This window comes from Crocodylus siamensis, chromosome 4, assembly GCF_052110815.1.
Source record: "Crocodylus siamensis isolate JL-2025a chromosome 4, ASM5211081v1, whole genome shotgun sequence".
In the NCBI taxonomy this organism is placed as follows: Eukaryota; Metazoa; Chordata; order Crocodylia; family Crocodylidae; genus Crocodylus; species Crocodylus siamensis.
The window spans coordinates 126,935,153-126,956,875 of record NC_143398.1 but is presented as its reverse complement, the minus strand read 5'-3'; the positions used below and the strand labels follow the sequence as shown (position 1 = coordinate 126,956,875).

The following is a 21,723-nucleotide window of genomic DNA, read 5'->3' as shown; positions in this document are numbered from 1 at the left end:
GTGACTGGGATTGAAATTGACAAAGCTGCCAATCACCAGGGGCAGCTCAGGTGCCGGTTGCCAGGGCAACCAGGCGGGTCAGGTGGCCAGAAGGGGGCAGGGCCGGGCCTTTATAAACAGCCCAGGCCGGAGCCTGACCAGCAGTTCCCCTCTGGTAGCTGTATGAGTGGGAGCTCTGTGGCAGAGCTGAGCAGCTGGAGTTGGGGGCCGCAGCCTTACCTTGCTGACTGGCTGTGATGGTGCTAGGGATGAGAACACCCTGAAGAGAGGCAGGGTTGGGAGCCCTAGAGGGGCTTGGAGTTTGCATTATGAGCGGGGAAGCTCTGTGTTGTTTATGTTGTAGCCAGGTGGCTCAGGTTTTGGTTATAGTTACACTGGAGGACTGGGTGAGGCTGTAGGGGCGTGAGGAGGCCTCACAGGAGCGCCCCAGTGGCTTGGAGGGGGGGGAGTTCCTGGCGCCCAGCAGGGGCACAGAGTGGTGCCACAGTGGGCAGAGCGGACACATGCTGGGGAAGTGCTCGGGGTGCAGGGGTTGTAACCCCAGGCGTGGCAAAAGGCCCCAGAGAGGGGTGCGAGGGCATGGCAAAAGGCCCCAGAGAGGGGCAGCACTGGCCCAGAGGCGCCGGTAACAGGGCACTGGGGTTTAACCCGCCCGGAGGTGCGGGTAAAAAGGTGACAGGCGACAGACCAACTCAGGGATGCTGGTAAAGGGGTGCCAGTGCCACGGTAGGCCCAGGTAGGATTGGAGAAGGGCGCCGGGGCGTGACAATCCCCAAGGGCGCCAGATCAGTGACAAGCCCGGGGGTGTCAGAGAGGGGCACCAGGGCAGGATGAGCCCAAGGGGTGCTGGAGAGGGTGCCGGAGGGCAAGGGCAGAACAACGTCCAGAGAACAGCTGCGAGGCTTGGGGCGTGCTGTAGGGGCAGTAGGAGGCACGCCTAGCCCTTAAGGCAGGGGTGCACAGAGGTACCCCATATGGAGTAGGGGTAGGAACACACGTACCGTTCACCCGGGGATAAAGGCAGCCTTCCATATAAACTTAATAGTCATCAAAGTCGTGGCGGGCGAGAATCCGAGGGTGCTGAGTCCACCCTGAGTGACGGTAGGGGGCGCTAGAGAGTTCACGGCCGCTCCTAGGCCCCACTCCCTCACAGTGGTGTTTCCTGCTGGCACCAGTATATACAACCAACCCTCTTTGACTACTAACTTTGGAGCAAGCCACATATAACTGTCCATGTGAAAAGCATGGTCCCCTTAAATAGTCAGCGGAAGACCCAAAAATGGTCAAATGAAAAATACCCCATGTATAACTTTCTTCTGGTGTTATTCAGTGATCTTGGAAGGTGTAGATAGGACCAGCCATTCTTGAGTTTTAAGCGAATATGCATGCATACATACAGATATATACTTCATTTTTTATATATATATATAGAGAGAGAGAGATTGCTTTCAACATGAAATAAGCAAGTATTGTCTTTTCACTAATTTAGTGTGTACCTAGTGTCAGATGAAGAGGGTTTGGAACAAAGTCATAATATAATCAAAAGTCACCACAGCCAGATTGTATGTATTCAAAAGTTGTAAGGAATAAGCATCAAGCAACTGAGCTGCTAAATGGGCAGTTTCCCATTTAGGTTGGCCATGGATCCCAGAGGACTGGAAAACAACAAATACCATACATCCATTTTAAAAAATGCTTTAGGGGTGTCTCAAGTAATTCTACCCCAGATAGACTTATACCTGTACCTAGCAAATTCATTGAAATGATCATTACAAGTGACTGTTACAGGAAGACGTTCTGAGTCTAACCAGTATGAGTTTTGCAAGAGAAAATAATAATCTTAGAATTTTTTGAATGTTTCAGTAAAAAAGCGACTAAAGGAGAAGCAGATGTAATTTATTTAAACTTCTCAAAAGCCTTCAACAAGACTTCCCATAAGACTACTAAAACAACTCAGGTTTCATGAGGTTAGAGACAAAGTGTTGCCGTGATCAAAAACTGGACGGGAGGCAGAAAAGACAGAGCAGGAGTATATGGACATTTTTCATCATGGAAGTAACCCTGGGATGCCTCAAGCTTCCACTCTAGGTCCCATACTATATAATATATCAATGATCTAGGAAAGGGGTGATTTAGTAAAGTGGAAATGCCTGTGGGTGAAACAGCATATTTAGAAGAATAAGAATCAGAAAGGACTGTAAGGAACTACTACCTTGAACTGGTCTCTTCTGGTTAATGGACAATATGATGGCAAATGAAACTCAGTATAGACAAATGCCAAGTAGTGTACATCAGATAGAAAATGTAAATTAGTCATGAATGTTTCAGGTTTTTAATTAACCATATTAACTCAAGAAAGGGAATTGGTCACTCTAGAAGGCAGCTTGCTGAAGACCGTCTGTTTCACCATAGTCAAAAAAGCAAGCAGGAGGTTAAACTGTGTAAGGAATGGGTTGGTGAATAATGCTGAGAATATTATAGGGCCTTGTACATAAGCGAACTGATGCACTATCAGCCACAATGCCATGTGAAGGGTTGGTCAACCCTTTACAAAAAAAGGATACTAGTGAAGCAGATGAGGTTCAGAGAAGAGCAACTAAATTGTGGGAACATAAAATAAAAGAGTGAATGATACAGGAAGCTGGATTGGGAATTACTGTTCTCCCTGCCTTACTGCCCCCGCCCACTGATTGAAGGGCAATCTGAAAAATTCAAAGGTAAGAAAGTCAAAATCAATAGAAGCAAAGGTTTTTTTCACATGTCACGATTAAACTGAACATGTATATGGATATCACAAATATCCAGAATTCTCATAATCAATTATGACAAACTTTATGGCAGAGATACACTTTCTCCTTCTGGGCTTAAGATTGACCTTTACTCTTAGACATTAGGATGACATGTAATGCAGGGGGGAAAATATTCCACATCTGCCTTTTGTCCAGTTAAGAAACAGCATTTCCCATTTTTAATATTTTCTGAATTGGAAATCTTTTTCTCCTGAATTGGGTTAGAAAGCTCAAACCTCAAGTGATCAGTTTAATTGCTTGCAATTCAGTGATGAGCAATAGTGTAACTGTGGGAAAAAAAAATTTCAATCTTAGTCAGCTACTGACAGATATTCCTTGATTCTATGGCTGATTGTCTTGAGGTGAGAAGCCTCAGGGCTTCCAGGGTTTAGAGCTCTATTATCTGAATGGTCCAAAAGTCAGGAACCTATATGTTTCCAGGTTCCTAGGATAGCGCTCTCCCCAAGCTGTCAAAATCTCTTGGAAGCTGTCTCCCCAGGTTGCAGGAGTCACGTAGTACAAGGAGACAATTGGATCAAAAAGTGGAACTCATGAAGTCCTCAGTTCTGAAGCAGCCTCTATGGTGGGGCAGATTTGGGAGCCACAGGACACTGGAATAACTGAGTGTTTTAACTCTGAAGTAGATTGCATAGTAGGCCTGTGCAAAGCAGCTAGTATTCACTTCGGATTTAGATTCGGCCAATTCGGGGGGCAGTGATTTAATTTGGAGAGTGGGCGGAGGTTGAGGGGCGCTCAGGTGGGACTAAGGGAGCAGGCAGGGGATGAGGCATGGTGGGGATCCCCCCTATGAATCCCTCCCTCCTCCTCCAGCCCCTGCTTCTCCACCCCCCTACTTACCAGCATGGAGTACAGTTCCCTGCTGCAGCAAGCGGGGACTGCCCAAATCACCAAAGGTCTCTGAATCTCTTCCAAATCAGTTCAGAGAGCTTCAAATCAATTCAGACCTTTTTATTGGTCTCCTGATTCAGATTCAGAGATTTGGCTGTTGAATTGGGCTGAATCTCCTCTGAATTGAATCAGCACCCAAAGCTTCACACAGCCCTATTGCATAGCATTGTTGCTTCAGCACTGAAGACCTTTGGGCCCAGGTTTCCAGCTCCACAGCAAGCCTTAAGAGCTCTGGGATGAGTCAGAACTTTCAGAGTCCCAGCTTCCCAATAAATAGCCTGGAAGCTGTGAAAATCCAGAGCACCTGGTGCCATGGGAGGAAGCTTAGGAGCCCTGATCCCATAACTGATCATGGGAGCTGGAAATCCCAGGCCATACAAACTCCTAAGATTTCCTGGCATGTGGCAAGAAGCCTAAGAGCTCTGGTTCAATCCAGGGTCTATCAGGGCTACCAGGCTTTCATGGATGCTGTCTTTCCAGGTTGTAGGAATTGGGTAGCCCAAGGAAACAAATGGCCCAGGCATCTGGAAAAGGTACAGTAGTGCAGAGGCTCCAGCCTCAGAGTTGTCCATATGTTAGGACCATGGAGCCATGGCCTCTGGATGTCTGGAAGGGACATGACCCTTGGGCAGACCTACAGGTATGCTGGCAAGTAGCCAGGTGCTTGAGTTGGCAGAAAACCAAATAGGTTTCTATTAGAAACATGCCCAGTGTTCTGTCAGAAAAAATTGGCTGAATTCAGTGTATTACCAAAAAACACTTTGGGTTTTGCCAAATAGATATTTTCTGTTAGAAGATTTCTAACCAGATACAGCTCTAACATCTGCCGCTGAAGCATCTAGTGTTGGCCTGCAAAGCGGCTAGTATTTACTTTGGATTCTGATTCGGCTGATTCAGGAGACAGTGATTCGATTCGGTGATTCAAATCACTGTCACAAATTCATTCAACTGAAAAGAAAAAAGCCTCAAATTCACCAGCTCCTGCCAGGCAGGGGGGAGGGGGAAATCCCTGCTGCCCCCCACTGCCCTGTGCTATGAAGGGGGGGAGGGGAGGGGCTCTGCCACAAGCCCCCAGAAGTCCCAGGGCTGTGACAGCAGCTGGTGAGTGGGGGCTTCTTTTATTTTTAGAGCCAGGAGCTGTAGCCAGGTGGGGCAGCCATGGGAGGGACTAGGGGAGCAGGCAGGGGATGGGGCCTGGCAGGGCTCCCCCCATGGTCCCCTCCCCCCTCCTCCAGCCCCACTTCCCCAGCCCCCTACTTACCAGCATGGAATCCAGATCCAGCTCCCTGCAGCAGCAAGTGGGGACTGCCCAAATCTCTGAAGCTCTCCAAATCTTTTCCAAATGTGATGTAATCTGTCAGTTCCTATGTTCCTCTATTTTCCATATATGTAACATGGAAATAAAGACATTGCTCAATCTCATGCAGGTACTGTGAGAATTAATGAAGGTTTACAAAGCACTTTAATGTTCTCATATGAAAGGTGCATAAAAGTACAGACTGCTCTTATTTAATGAGACCTTAATGGAGTCAGAGATTAAACGGACAAACAAACAGGCGTAAGAAAGAGTCCATGTAGAAAATATTTCTGTTCAGCAATTATTTACATGAATTATAATACAGTTAGCTAAGATTTGTCCTATAACTGACATAGGTGTTTAGTGCTGTGATGTTTAAAGTTTTAGGAAGCATGGCTATCAAAGTGTGTTTTATATTTTGTTTGGAAAGCTAGGCTTAATAATTATTTTCAATTTCTAGGACAGTGTTCTCCTGGATACTACTCTTCAGATGGCTTTAAGCCGTGCAGAGTATGCCCTCTTGGTACATATCAGCCTGAATCAGGAAGGACCCTCTGTTTTCCCTGTGGTGGTGGGCTAGTGACAAAGTACGAAGGTGGTGTTTCATTTCAGGACTGTGAAACAAAAGGTGAATTTAAAAAAATGTTTGCACTTTGTAAAATATGTTGCATAGGAATTTATCCACAATTAGCCCTTTCACTGGGAAGCTGTAATTGCAAAAGGATTTAAAGATCTTCAGAAAAACACAGCTCTGTAAATAGTCAGGAAATCTGTAAACTAGAAATGATCTGCTGAGATTGTAGAGTCTTCTTTAGGGGACATGCTGCATGCAGTGCACAGGACCAATCCAAGACCCACAGGCAGCACTACAGGCTTGATGATAGGGCTCCATTGGCCAGATCTAGTCCACAGATCTGCATCTTTGACACTCTGAACTAAGGAATTACAAGAATAGCATTATACAATTGAAATGAAATTGCACTTCAATCATAAAAGGGTTCATGGGTAAAAGCAGATGTGCAACATGTTATACTCTGTGGGTGCGTCCAGACGAGCACACACATGCCTCTTGTAGCATCTCAAACCCCTTTGAGACACTGCAAGAGGCATATGCAGGAACAAAAAAAATGTTCTCCGCACTGCAAATTTGAAGCACAGGGGCAAAATTAGACCCTCCAGGGGTCAAAAAATACCCCGGGGGAAAAAAGCGGGCATGGTCCAGGACTGTGCCCTGAGGCAATCAGAGACTCAGTCCTCCACAGAGATGCTCTGGTAGCCAGTCAGAGTGTCCCTATAGCTGGACCTAGACCCAGTGCTGAAGCATGCTGCCTGCCTATGCAAGCTGCAGGGACCTGGAACTGGCTTGCCAGGTAAGTAGGGGGTTGGGAGCCTGGAGGAGGGGGGAGGGGACTATGGTGGAGGCCCTGCCCAGCCCTGCCCCCGCCCCCATTCATTCTCCGCCACTCCCCGTTCATTCCTCCAGCTCTCCCAGCCCCACCCCGCCCCCTCACTGGCAGTAGCAGCAGTGGTTGGGGCTGCTCAGGGCTTCATGGCACAGCCCCCTGCTGCCATATCACATGGGTGCAGCCTGGCTCAACAGGGCACTTTGTGCTAACTCAGAGCTCCAGCCAGTTGGGCTGAGCAGCGCTGAGCCCCAGGTGACAGCTGCTGCACCCCTGAGCCTCCAGACAGCACGCAGTACACTGCCAAGCTGGGCCACACCCTCACAATGCAGCAGTGGCAGTCTGGGTGCCAGGCAACCAAGGCTGAGCCCTGCTGCCCCACATCACATGAGGGGGCTGTGCCATGAGGCCCCGAGTGACCCCCATTGCTGCTGCTGCTGGTAAGCTGTGGGCAGTGTGGGAGGCTGGAGCCAGGCAAGGGAGCCATCAGGAGCTTGGAGTCCACCGGGAATCCCTGAATTATCTCCAGCCTCCTGCTCATTCTCCTGCTTGTCTCCAGCCTCCAGAGGACTGGAGACAGAGCAAGAGAATGAGCAAGGGGCTGGAGACAAGACCCTAGAGACAAGCTGGAGATGTTCCCCTGGAGACGAGATGAGAAAGGGAATGAGCAGGAAGCTGGGGACAACAGGGGAATGTCTCCAGCTCCTCTCCAGGGGTTCATCTCCAGCCTCCTGCTCATTTTCCTGTTCATCTTCAGCCTCCCAAGGCTGGGAACAAGGAGGGCACTGGAAACGAGCAGGAGAACAAGCAGGAGACTGGAGACAAACCCCTGGAGATGAGCTGGAGACTTCCCTTGCTGTCTCCAGCCTCCTGCTCATTCTCCTAATCATTTCTAGCTTCCAGAGGTTGGAGATGAGTAGGGGAATGAGCAGGGGGCTGGAGACAAGCAGGGAGGCTGTGGGGAGCTGTAGTCCCTGGGCGGGGCTGGGACCCTGCAGGTAGGGTGGTCTATGTGCATGGGTCTGCTGTGTGGGGTGCAGGGGGCCCACCCCTCCTAAGCAGCCTCCACACCTACAGTCCCCCCACACCTACCCACACACTGACCTTCATCCCCCCATATCCCTCTATACCCACCCACCAGGTGATAAGGAAAACAAAAGCAAACATTGAAACATATAGATATTTAGGATGTATGTTATTATGATGCTAGAGACACTGGTCGGTTTCCAAATCGCTTTAACATTGTAAATATAGGAATAAAACTTTGCCCATCTGATCAATCCCTGTATCTTTTGTTCTAATTGTGGAAGAATGTGGGGTTTGGGGTATTTTAAAAACTGACTTTGGGATGCTGCTTCAACAGTCTAGCTAACACAAGGGGCTAGTGTCTCCAGATACTAATTGCCCAGGCCCCAGAAGCTCCTGAGGGCAAGTAGCCCTAAACTGCTGGAGGTAAGGTTTTTATACTGCTGGAGCCAGCACAGGGCAGGTTTTTTATACTGCTGGCTCTAGCTCCCCCTGGCTGCAGATCAGGGAGAAGCCAGACAGGGTTATTTTGCTCCAAGTAGCACAATTTGCTCCACAACAAAGTACATGTCCAGGCACGTGTATTGAGGCAAAAAATCCCAGCTCAAATTTGCACCGCTTCTATTTAAGCTGCTGCAAGCGCATGTGCTTGCATGTGTGGATGCAAGCGCATGTGCTTGCATGTGTGGATTTATGCTGCCTGTTTTCACACTGCAGCATAAATGGTTAGGAAAGAACTTATTTGAACATATACCTATGTGCTTGCTTGAATGGGTACAAATTGCATTGTCAAGTGCCTGGTAATTAAACTTCTCTTCTGCCATTTCAGAAGGCATTTGTATCATTGCAAAGAATCATCTGTTCCTATTTGCAGGAGCAAAGCATTCACCCTGTTTAAGAGTGATAAATACAACATTACTTTCCTTGATTAGTTTATTTTTTGCACTAGTCTTTAGAATGTGACCCCAGTCAAGGGTTCAATGCAAGTGAACAATGCATTAACTCATCGGAGTGGGGAAATTACTGAGAACATAAAGGGAAGGGGAAGATGCCACTGCAGCGAAGATGGTTACTTTCTACAAATAACATATCTTCATACTGTACAGTGCATTGTTCTCCTGGCCATTATTACAACTCCACGACGCACAGATGTATCAGATGTCCTGTTGGAACCTACCAACCTGACTTTGGTCAGAACTACTGCATAACCTGCCCTGGGAATACAAGTACAGATTTTGATGGCTCTACTAATGTTACACACTGTAAAAGTAAGTTACATTAAGTTAGTTATGAGACCAAACCAAAACTCTAGACCCAAAATAATCCAACCTTTGGAATATTTAGAATTTCAAGATGAGGCTAATTTTTTGCAGTTTAACAGAAACAAAGAATTCTGCTCACTGCCAGAACTGTGAAAAACTATAATGTTAGAGAACAACATCAAAAGTTTGAAAACAAAACCTGGAAAAGAAGCACTGGATACATGTAAAATATTTTGGCATTAGTTTACTTTGGCATCGTGCACAAAATAATTAAATACCACAGAGCTTTTATAAATTTTCCAAACCATGCAAGTTTCATGGAGATTAATTTTGCTGTGAGTCTCAGTGGGCGCAGCGACACCAGACGCTAACTGCACAGTAGTGTGCCAGGCAAAAAAGTGCTAATACACTACTGTGTAGTAGTATTGGGCTACTGAGCAGTAAGTGTCAGTACAAACCTGTGCACTGGTGCTACTGTGCAGTAGCGCGAGTTACTATGCATTGATTTAGTCCTTTGGTTAGCCAAGTACTAAAGTTAATGTGCAGTAACTAGAGCTTATTAATGAACATGTAGATGCACCCTCTAGAACTAAAAATACTTCCAGTACAATTGGCATGAGAGCTAGTTCTAAAATATTGTGAGGATATATAGTCAAACATGATTTAAGTGCCACATAATTACAATGAAATCTGCATTAAGAGTCTCCTGTAGTAATCCTCCCCCTATCTTAAATTACCATTAAAAATATCCCCCAAGGAGTACACTGCAATTTTATTTGACCGTTAAATAGATACCAATCTTTCTCTAGGCAATGAAGTTTGGCTGGTCTCTTTCATATTCATTTAAGACAGTTTCACTATAAATATTGAATTAGATCTTCAAAACTAAAAAGATTTGTTTATACATCTATCCTAAATTTTTGATCTGATTATATGATATTTAAGCACTGAAGTCCCTGGTCACTTTCAATTGTAATGAGAATGAGTTTTTTTTTAAGCTTTGGGATGCTGACACGTAATATGTAGATGCTTTTAATTAGTGCAGCCCAGCGCCGCATCCAACAGCACATGTAAAAATGCCCACAGTATCCAAAGTAGGCAGATGACCACCTGTACCTAGGGTAGCCACTGTAGTAGGCACTATTATCATATGTCAGTGCTAGGTTGGAGGAGCTGATTTGCAGAGTCATAACAGGGCAGCTTGACACCCTGGGTAGCAGCAATGTATGGGGCAGCACTGGCTGCTGGAATCATGGAGTGGCCAGCTGCCAGCTGTAGCAGTTGACTATTTTTGCCCTCTTCCTCCCAAAGGCAATGTTAGGCTACTGCTGGTTTGCAGACACCAGGATAGAAGTGAACATACAACACCTACATTGGTATAACTTACCTACATAATTCTGCATTGGATTCCAGTAAGTTACACTAATTCAGGCCCAGATGCCATGTTTCCTTCTTTCTTTCATTTTTTCATGTGCATAAGGGTATGTTACACCAGTGTGAACGTGATGTGTGTCCAGTAACTCTCTGAACCAGAGCTGGATGGCATGACTTCAGTGGGAACTTTCAGGATCAAGCTGTTACAGCATCTGCTAGGCAGATCACTTTTGATTCTAATAACCAACAATTTTAATAAGCAGCAACCAAGTGAAGGAAACAAAGTAAAAAGCTTTCATGATATCCCATTCAGGAACACTTGTGGTACTTCATTGTGTTTTACTCAGTTATTACAGTAGCTTTTACAATAAGCTTACAATCTACCTGTGTGGTGGACAAAGACACAGAGCGATAGTGTGAACAGAAGTGGACTATATTCTAATAGCCAGCTGAAAAGGATCATATTCATAAAGATTTGGATGTTAATACGTGGCTGATTTTATGAAGTGAACAGAAAAATCAGGTAGTACAGTGCTTTTGATGTTTAGTTTTGGTGTTTTGACTAATATGCAGGAGATTGATTCTGTTATTTTGAATAAGTTTTTTTTCTTTTTTTTTTTCCCCTCCCTTTCCTGCAAAGGGGCAAGTGTGGGTAGCTAAACCCTGAGTGTGTCTCAATATAACTTTGATAGTCACCATTTTTCAGACCATGTCATTGATACTGTCCCATTTTTTTTCATCACTTGGGTTTTTTAAATAAATATAGAACAGAAGACAGTAAACTTTTAACAACAACAGACCACCACTTGCAACCCAGCTACTGACAAAATGACCATTATTGATAGAACATTTATGGCTGCTTACAATACAACCCTATACATATAGCCAAGGGTACAGGTGGCCCTCACATTAATAGTACACACATAGCCCTTTCCATGTGGAAAATAGTTTAAGAACTTCCAGACATTTTAGCCAGGCACAGAAAGCAAGCATATTACTCCAAGCTTTACAAATAAGGGTAAACAAAGAGATTATGGATTTGATCAACCCCATAGAGAGAAGTCATTGGCAGGCCTGGGATGAGCAATTGGGGTTCCTGCTGCTGAGTCTGAAATGTCCATAAAACTGTTTTAGGGACTGAGAGAAGTATCCTGGGTGAGTGGCAGAACAGAGCAGAGATATATTAACATGTTAAATCTCCTGACACAAGAGGCAGCTGTGCAGAGCAGTTGTATGCAGATTTCCAGCCAATTTTACATATCCACAAGTGTTCTATCAGTTTCCATTAAATATTTACATTTTTTGATGAGTGAGTGAAACGTTTATATCTTGAGGTTCCCCAAGCCCTGAATGTGCTATGTCAAGTAGATGCTACAGGATGATTAAAAGCCTTCAGCTACTGTAAAAAGCTGTTAAGTACAAGAGAGAGAGTCAGGCAGTCTTAAGTCTAACCCCAGCTGGCTACTTAACAGAACTGTGATTTTGAGAGAATCACTTCACTTCTCTTTATCAGCTTCACCAAGCATTCCCCTGTTTTCCAGGAGTTGTGTGAGGCTTAGACAATGTCTGCATTGTACTTTGAAGAGGTAAAATGTTGCTATGTATACTGAGTAACTACAACCATGCCATGTGAATAACCCTAATTTAACTGAGAGTTTCAGTTACAGGATTTAACTTACTCAGGGCTGCACCAAAATATTATCAACGCACTTCTGAATAAATGGCATTCCTCTTACTGTCATGATTACAGAGTAGCCAGATTAATAAAAGCCTAAGAATTTGCACTAACAACTTTTGCCTATGATAGGATGCTCACTGGAAATCTAAATGTATTGGACAGTGTTTTGTTCAGTGAGTAGGGCAAGCTGGCTTATTGTTAATAAAGTGTTCTCATAAGGAGCTGGGCCAAATCAACACACAGATTTGGAAAATGATGTAGCCGAATTGGTGTAGCCCCCGCTTCTCTCCCTATCCCCTCTTTGCTTCAAACTTGTACCTTTTTAACTAAAGAATGATGTGAAAAAATTCATGGTCAAGAGGCTGTATGCACCCTCGTAAAACAAAAATGTGGTCTATCACTTTACATTGATTGGCAACAAGTTTAAGCTAAGTGTGCCTACATACCTTGTACTAGTTCATTTAAGTTAGATTAACATTTCAGTTTAGTTCAATTAATCCAGTTTCAATTCAACCAGAACAATTTCTGAATGCAAACATTCTCTGTTGATACCAGGTGCAGTTAAACCATTCTGAGTACATGTTAACAAGGAGATTGCATCTACATGAGGCTACATCAAAAAAGTTAGTTTCACATTGGTAAACCTGAGTTTTAGGTTTGCAAATCAGTTAGCAGCTGGCTCTCAAGATTAAGTACTTTTTTAAAACCCTTCCATGTAAGGAAAGGGACAGCTACAGACTGTACACAGATCTAAAGCTACGGAGAAGGGTTGACAAGTCCTAAAGAACTGGAGGTACTTCAAAGCAGAAAAGCTAATTTATGTTTCTTCACAGACCAGCACTGTGGAGGGGAACTTGGAGATTATACAGGCTATATTGAATCTCCAAACTACCCTGGAGATTACCCAGCTAACATTGAATGCACTTGGAATATAAACCCACCTCCCAAAAGGCGAATACTCGTTGTAGTTCCAGAGATATTCCTTCCGATAGAAGATGAGTGTGGTGATGTTTTAGTAATGAGAAAAAGTGGTAAGTTGCCTGTCTTGAGTGATTCAAATGTTTATATCAAAGGTTCTGAGCAGAATATCCATATAGAATGGACAGGGTCCATCAGTTTAATCAAATTGGACAAGTGCTTGGGAATGAATTAATGGAGAAAGTTGTAACTAGTGTTAAAAAGTTATGTCAGTGTCGTAATTATCATATGTAAAATGTCCTGGAGGAACTCACAGGGCCAGATCCTATTCCACCTTTTAGGTACCTAAGTGGATTTTGTTGCCTTACTCCACTCTGTTCTATTTCTGTAATGCACCCTCATCTTAGCCTCAAGACTGAGCTACAAAAAGCAACACCCAGGAATAGGAAGTCTCACAACCTTCTACATAAACAATTTTCCAGGAACTCAAACCAGGTGGAATAGGATCTGGTCCCTAACATATTCTTGTCTGACCACATCTTGCAGGATGCAAATAAGCCTATCTTCATGGAAGTCAATGGAGCTATGCCGCTTTCTACCAACTGAGAATATGACCAGTCACCTAAGTTTATCTTAGCTCATGTAACTTCAGTTTCTGTTCTTATTACAGGGGCCCTGACTGTGGTTCCACATTTAAGGTTAAATACAAGTTTGCATGGCAAGCAGAGATGCAGCCATTTTATTACATATGAAGAATAGAGGCCCACAGCATTCCTTACAACACTTAGGGTGCTGACAGATGTGGGAAAAAAAAAGACAGAACAAAACAGTGCTTTACCAAAAGAGGTATTGTGTTAGTCTGACGTGGCTCTCCAGCATCTGTATAGGCTGGGCACTTCAGCAGTGCTTTTTGGCATTTTTATCTAATGGCTGGTTCAATCATCTATTAGATAAAAGTGCCAAAAAGCACTGCTGAAGCTCCTGATCTATACAGACAACGGGCAAGCCAGGTCCAACTAACATGATACCTCTTCTGGGCATGCACTGTGCTCAGTGTAGGGGCAGGCTAAGCTGAAAGTAAAGGGCTGTTTTGGTGTGGGGGGGGGTTCACATCTGTAAGCTGTCTTTGTCTCTGAATGCAGCCCTGACTGTGCCCAGTAATGACTCCATTAGGAAAGGAAAATAAGCAAACTTAATATATTTAAAAATAAAATTTAACCCAAGCTGAGGCCACAGACATATTAAGCACTAATTATAATCATGTGTGGTTACACAGTGGCAGCATTGCAGGACAGAGTTAAAATCTGTTTGGGAGTTTTAACTATGTATATCTATACCTGTAATGTGTGTTTGATTTTTCTAATACATTTCAGTTTCATTTTGAGTCTTTTAACTTTGTAATGGAACTGGTCAGAAAAACTTTTATAGAACAGTATTCCATCAGATTATACAGCTCTGTTTCAGTTTAAAATGCTTAGGCTGCTTCCAGATGTTAAAAAAAAACAAAACACACACCCAAAAAACTACATTTATTTTAAACTCTGCACATTCCCACACTGAATCCAGTGCATTCCCAGAAGAGGCAGTGTGTTAGTTGGACCCAGCCCACCCAACATCTCCATAGATCAGGCACTTTACTGGAACATTTTTGGCATTTTATCTAATAGCTGATTGAATCAGCTTTAGCTAAAAGCACCAAAAAACCCAACTGAAACACCCCATATATTCAGACACTGTGAAGCCAGGTCAAAATAACATGCTGCTGCTCCTGGTAAAGGGCAGGTGGGTTTTTTTGGGGTTGGTTTGTTTTGGATTTTTTTGGGGGGGGGGAGACAGGTGGAGAGAGTTGTCTGCAAGGAGCCTTAGTGAGATGAGGTTTGTTTGGGGTTTTTTTCTGCAAATTTTGTTTCAAAAGAAAACCAGGGGAGAAAAATTGGGCAATTCTGAAATGTTGCCCAAAGGTCATATAGGATCTGATCCAAAATGTATTCATGTCACCAAGGTGCTTTCCATAAACTTCACTGAAAATTGGATCAGCTCCATAATATCTAACATTTGTTTAATTCAGCACAGAAAGATGTTAACCTAAATTATCAAAAGGAAGCCTTTGAATTAAATTTAAAAAAAAAAAAAGCATTTAAATCTTTTTAAACCTGGCTCCACTTTAAGGTTGCCATCTTGTCACATTATTCCTGGATTGAAGGTTATTCTTCATCATCTCACTGTTAGTGCTTCTGGGGTGTCTGTGGGATCCTTCTAGGGCTCCCAGACTGTCAACTGTATTTTGATCTTGCAGCATGAGAGTGTCTGCCTTTCAAGTCCTAGTACATTGCAATCTGATGGTCAATCTTGTGCTATTGAACTAATTCATCCATTTGGAATTTTTACAAGTGCTCATACAGCACAAGCTTTCTGGGGCAGACTGTCCCATTCTAATATGTGAAAACAGTGCCTCAGGGAGCTACAATAATACAAGTACTATTAATAATAATTTGATGCTACATTCCCACACTATTTTGGGGAAGAGAGAAATGACCATAGTCTTCTGGGGAGAAATGTCTCCTGTATCTGTAGAAAATCCTAGCCTCTATTTTGAGAATATATAGTTCTTTAAGGGAAAAAATATAAATGAATGAATGTACTATAAGCTTGACATCTCTGTTCTTCCAGAGCAAAGAAAGAACAAAATTATACTCTAAATATTTCTCCTGTCAATATTTAATTTTGTAGCCTCTCCTTCTTCAATTACCACATATGAAACCTGTCAGACGTATGAGAGACCAATAGCATTTACCTCCAGATCACGAAAACTCTGGATTCAGTTCAAATCTAATGAAGGAAACAGTGGCAAGGGATTTCAAGTCCCCTATGTGACTTATGATGGTAAGGCTGGAACCATTTTGTACCTATGTACCTCATTTGAATCTGGAAGGTCGTGATTCACTGTCTGTCATGTTCTGACTAGAGAGAAAAGAAGTGTGAAATCAACAACTTGATGTGACTTATTTTTGGTTTTTCAGTTACTTATTCTATTATTCCCATGATTTTCCTGATAATTTATTAACTCTTTATTTCTTATTCCCATGGGTTATACAAAGACCTTTGCGCCTGATACAGCTACCGAAAGGTAGTGAGATCTTTGAGGTTGAGCACAATGATAGGCTATTGCAAGACAAAGGCAGGTTTTACCATGCAAATGATGCTCTGTCATAATTGCCCATTTACATGGTCTTTATGCCATGGTAAATACAAACTAGACCATGATAGCTTATCCCTTAGTAAGAAGCAACTAAGTTACCACAGGTAAGAATCCATTCCTTTTGTTGCCCATAATAACATACCCACGTGCCTCTATCCTTTAATTGTTCCTAATCCTAAACACAATAAGAATGCTCCTATTAATAGTAGATCTATATTTATAGGAAGCCCACTGTGACAGGTCTGGACTTCAGTCCCCACCTCTTCCTATTCCCCAGCCTGCTCTGCCTCCTGCTTCTCATATGCCACAGCTTGATGGTAACCAGTATATATTCAGAAGGAAGCTGTCTCTGAGGGAGGGGGCAAAAGGGAAAGCATTCTCATTCTTCCTGAGAAAGTAGGGCAACCAACTAGTTACCTCAGGTGTCTGTACATGGCATACATGGAGCCTGGGAAACAGGCAGAAAGAACTGGAAGTCCTTGCACAGTCATGATACTATGACATGATTAGAATAAGAAACTTGGTGGGATAGCTTGCATGACTGGAATATTGTCATGGAAGGGAATAAATTGTTCAGGAAAGACAGGCCAGGGAGAAGAGAAGGAGGAGGTGCACTTTATGTTAATGAGCCATATGACTAGTCAGAGCTCCAGTATGAAACTAGAGATAGGCCTGTTGAAAGTCTCTTGGTAAGGGTTAGAGTGGAGAGCAACAAGGGTGATGTCATGGTAGGGGGATCTGCTGTAGACCACCAAACCAGGAGGATGTGGTAGATTAGGCTTTCTTCCAACAGCTAGCTAAAGTTTCCCTATCACTGGGCCTGGTTCTTGTGGGGGACTTCAGTCACCCTGACTGTCACAGGACACTAAGGTGTGCCTGCTCCTTTAAAGGCAGAAACTGCCTAGAGAGAGGGCCCTAGGAGCCAGGCAGAACCCCCACAGGTGCAGGTTGCTGTGGCAGCAGGCAAATGAAGGAATTAGCCTGCATCTGCACCAGTCAGCTGACTGGAAGAAGGCAGGCCCCTGGGCACATATAAGCCCCAGGGCTGGGACTAGAGACTTGGTTCTCTGGCAGTAGCCAAGGGGGAAGAAGCTCTCATAGAGAAAGCTACTTGGAAATGCTTGATTGTCCTATAGGCTATAGGAGCTCATAAGTGCTTGTGGGCAGGCACATTATACTGAGAGAGAAGCTTGCCTTCTTAAAAGGGATAGTGTACCCCAGGTTACTGCTGTGTTGTAGCCCAAGGGCTTGTGTTTTCTGTTGTTATTTATACCAGTGGACCAGCCTGAGGCTGTTGGGGAGGAGGGGACCTCATTGGGGCACACTACAATATGGAGAGCCCAGTGCCAGTGAGGGCGCAGCAACAGGGGTTTCAAGGGCCCAATGACAACAAGAGGCTAAGCTATATCAAGGCCTCAGAGGGACAACTTGTGAATACCATTTGTGAGACATGGGGCATAGTAAAGGGGTGGTTTTGGAGCCACACATCTAGCCCCATAACGCTTATGGTGTCTTGAGAGGCACTGACTTTGAGTGAGACCTGGCAAGGGATCCAAGATCTAGTGGGGTTCAAGAGGACCGTAATGACACAAACTCATGGGCAGCCTCCCAACTTTTATTTCAACTAACAAGACATGGCAGGAAAAATTATAAGGCACCTGCAGGGTGAAGCAGGCATGGTCACAAACCCCCAGGGTCATCACAGCCATCCCTGGAAACCCCGCAATGTGACACTGACATCTGCTGGGTGGGCAATACAGCAGTGCAGAGGCAATCCAGGAAGTTTTTGCAGACAACTTCCTGGTGCAAGTGCTACAGAGGCCACCTAGGGGCCGTGTTCTTCTTGACCTCCTGCTCACAAATAGGGAAAAATTGGTGGGGGACATACCAGTAGATGGCAACTTGGGCAGCAGGAACCATGAGATGATTGAGTTCAGGATCCTGAGGAAAGGAAGGAAGGAGAGAAGCAGAGTACAGACCCTGGACTTCAGAAAAGCAGACTTTAACTCACTTAGGGAACTGATGGGCAGGATCTCCTAGGAGGTCAGTCTAAGGGGGAGAGGAGTCCAGGATAGCAGACTGTACTTTGAAGAAACCTTACTGAGGGCACAAGACCAACCCTCTTGATATGCAACAAGACTATCAAGCATGGCAGAAGACCAGCTTGGTTTAGCAGGGAACTCGTCAGTAAGCTAAAACACAAAAAGGAAACTTATAAGAAGTGGAAACTTGGACAAACTACTAGGGAGGTGTAAAACAGTATTGCTCAGGCATGCAGGCCAGAGACCAATTGGAGTTGCAACTAGCAAGGGACATGAAGGGTGACAAAAAGGGTTTCTACAAGCATGTCAGCAACAAGAGGATGATCGGGGATAGCTTGGGTCTTTTACCAAATGGTGGAGGCAGCCTAGTGACAGAGGATGCAGGAAAGGTTGAAGTACTCAGTGCCTTTTTCACCTCAGTCTTCAAAGGCAAGGTCAGCTCCCAGACTACTGCACCTGGCGGCACAGTTTGGGGAGGAGGTGAGCAGCCAACAGTGGCAAAAGGACGGGTTAGGGACTATTTAGAACAACTGGATGCATACAAGTACATGGGGCTGGACAGGATGCACCCAGTGGTGCTGAGGGAGTAGGCTGATGTGATTTCAGAGCTGCTGGCTATCATTTTTTAAAACTCTTGGTGATCAGGAGAGGTCCTGGACAACTGGAAAAGGGCAAATATAGTGCCCATATTTAATAAAGGTAAGAGGGAGGATCCAGAGAACTACAGACTGGTCAAACACACCTCAGTCCCTGGAAAAATCAAGGTCCTCAAGGAATCCTTTTAGAATAGAATCATAGAGCCATAAGGGACCTATACAATCATCAAATCTGGCCCCTTGCTATGGGCAGGAAGTATTGGGCTCAGATGAGCTCAGCAAAGTGCCTGTCCATCCTCATCTTGAACATCTCCAAGGAGGGCAACTGCACCACCTCTGCTGGGAGCGTGTTCCAGATTCTGGTGACCCTTACAGAGAAGATGTTTTTCCTTATATCCAACCTAAATTTGCCCTCTATTAGTTTATGCCCATTGGTCTTCATCCTCCCTTGAGGTGCCTTCCTGAAGAGTTGCTCGCCTAGTTCTTGATGCTCCCCCATGAGCCTTCTCTTCCTCTGAACAGGCCCAGTTCCCAGAGTCTCTCCTCATAGGACCTACACTCCATGACCTTAATCAAACAGGTGGCCCTATTTCGTACCCTTTCAAGCTTCATCTATGTCCTTCTTGAAGTGTAGTGCCCAGAACTGGGCACAGTACTCCAGCTGAGGCCTCACCAATGCTGAATAGGGAGGGAGGAGTACCTCTCTGGATCTGTTGGCCACACAGCGGCTGATGCATGCCAGAATTTTATTGGCCCTTTTGGCAGCCTTGTCACACTGTTGGGTCATATTCATCTTCCAGTTGATTGTGACCCCAAGTCTCATGCATATGTTGTGCCAGCCAGCAGGCCACTACCCATTGTATAGTTGTGATGAGGGTTCTTTCTACCCAGGAGAAGGACCTTGCACTTCTCCCTGTTAAACCTCATCTGATTTTTTTCCACCCTTGAGCCCAGTCTGTCAAGGTTCTCCTGGATTTTTGCCCTTTTGTCCCTCATCCAGATGGTTAGTGACCTGGTTGTAGAAGGACAAGTGGTTCATCAGGCATGATCTTCCCTCGACAAAACTGTGCTGGTTGCTGTTTAACACCCCATCCATTACCAACTTGTAGCTGATGGCCTCCTTAACCAACTTTTCAAAGGTTTTACCTGGGACCAAGGTCAGGCTGACTGGCCTGTAGTTTTGCGAGGTCATCCCTCTTCCCTTCCTAAAGATGGGAACTGAATTGTCCCTCTTCCAGTCATCTGGGACCACTCCCAAGTTCCACAACTCTTCAAGTAGCTTGGCCAATGGTGCTGCTATGGGTTCAGCCAGTTTTTTCAGGACTCTTGGGTGCAGGTCGTCTGGTCCAGCAGACTTGAAGATGTCCAAGTATTGTAAAAGATCCTTCACCTGTTCTGGGCTGACTTCATGTAGGCTGTTACCTTCCCCTTGTTCCCTGGGCCTCTGGTCAGCTAAGCAGCCCTCCTTGGATTTCAGGAATACCAATACAAAAGATGTATTCAGTTCTGCCTTTTTGCGTGTGTCGACTGTGGGCTGCCCCTCAGTATTCAGTAGAGGTCCCACAGTGGAGCCCGTTTTTTTTTTTTTTTCTTCCCCCCTATGTATCTATAGAAGGACTTTTTGTTGTCCTTTATACCAGTTGCCAGTTCGATCTTCAGGCCTAACTTAGCTTTCCGTGTCTCGTATCTACAGGCCTTGGCAATACGAGTGTCTTCCTCCCTGGTTGCTGAGCTGTTCCTCCATTGCATATACACTTATTTTTTCTTTTTCAATAGCTTGCTAATATCGCTGGTGAGCCAAGCAAGTCTCCTGCCTCTCTTCCCACTTTTTGCCTGTGTGGAGATAGCATGTTTTTGAACAGTGAGAATTGTCTCCTTAAGGAAACACCATCATTCCTGCACACCTAGATCATCCAAACGCCAGTTGCAGAGGGCCTCTCCAACAAGCCTCTTGAGTTTGCCAAGATTTGCCTTCCTGAAATTCAGGACTCCTGTTCTGGTAACTAACTTCCCAGTCTTACAGTGGATGGTAAACCTTATCAGGTCATGGTCACTGTTGACCAGAGCACCATCAATCATCATGTTGCCTATGATGTCCTCCCCTCTGGCCAGCACTAGGTCCAGAGTGGCCTTGCCCTAGGCCCTTCCACAACCTCTGTCAGAAAGAAATAATCTGTTGTCACCAGGAAGTTAGCTGACCTGCTGGAGACAGCTAAATTGTCTTCCCAACAGATGCCTGGGTAGTTGAAGTCACCCATGACAACCACAGGTCTGGCGCTAGCGGCCTCTGTCAGTTCTCCTGAAAATGGTCAATCGCTCACCTCATCTTGGGAGGAAGGCCTGTAGTAGACTCCCACCATTTGGTCTCCCTCTTCCGATCCCCCCTGTAGCCTGACCCAGAAGGTCTCAAGGGACCCCTCCCTACTGTCAAAGGTGACCTGCAGGGATGGGTACTGTACTTTCAGGTAGAAGGCCACACCTCCTGCCTTCTTCCCAATCCAGTCCTTCCTATGAAGCCTGTAACCCTCAATATGAACTGCCCAGTCATGTGTATCGTCCCACCAAGTCTCCATCAACCCAATCAAGTCAAATTCCTCATCAGCCAGAAGGAGTGCCAGTTCCTCCTGTTTATTTCCCATGCTTCTGGCATTCCCATAAGGCATCTGAGCTTTCCCTTAGTCACCTCAATTAGTCACCTCAGTTTTTCTATCATGTCTCTGCCTCAAGATGCATCTGGACATCCATGGTTTGAACATCCTCCTGTGCATCATTATGGCTAGTGGATTTTGCTTCTGCAGTGGAACCTTCTCTCTGGCCCCCAGACGTGCCTAATTTAAAGCTCTCCTCAACAAGTCGGTGACTGTCATAGTGAAGAGCTTCTTCCCTCTGCCCATGAGATAAATGCTGTCCCTTGCGTGGAGGCTACTGTAGCTAAACTGCACACCAGTGTTGAGGTATCCAAAGCCCACGCAGTGACACCATTTTCTGAGCCTTTGGTTGACCTCCTTGATACACTCTTCCCTCTGACGGCCATGCCTCCTGACTGGGAACACTTTTCTAAGCATTTGAGGAGAAGAAGGTGATTAGAACCAGTCACCGTGGATTCACCAAGGGCAAAACATGCCTGACCAACCTGATTGTCTTCTACAGTGAGATGACTGGCTCTGTGGATGCAGGGAGAGCAGTGAATGTGATATACCTTGACTTTAGCAAGGCTTTTGATATGGTCT

The 21,723-nt window shown here is 45.0% G+C and overlaps 1 protein-coding gene across 8 annotated transcripts in view; it reads left to right on the top strand.

The window, feature by feature from the left end:
* Window positions 1–21,723, top strand: part of SCUBE1 (signal peptide, CUB domain and EGF like domain containing 1) — a 365,618-nt gene that overhangs the window by 329,073 nt on the left and 14,822 nt on the right. For 7 of the 8 annotated variants that reach the window (XM_090043747.1, XM_090043749.1, XM_090043748.1 and 4 more), the window contains 4 exons: window positions 5,456–5,623; window positions 8,531–8,692; window positions 12,572–12,769; window positions 15,387–15,539. In XM_090043747.1, coding sequence (XP_089899873.1) covers window positions 5,456–5,623; window positions 8,531–8,692; window positions 12,572–12,769; window positions 15,387–15,539 — 681 coding nt within the window. The remainder of the gene's footprint in view (window positions 1–5,455; window positions 5,624–8,530; window positions 8,693–12,571; window positions 12,770–15,386; window positions 15,540–21,723) is intronic. The other variant, XM_090043750.1, reaches the window with a different exon arrangement.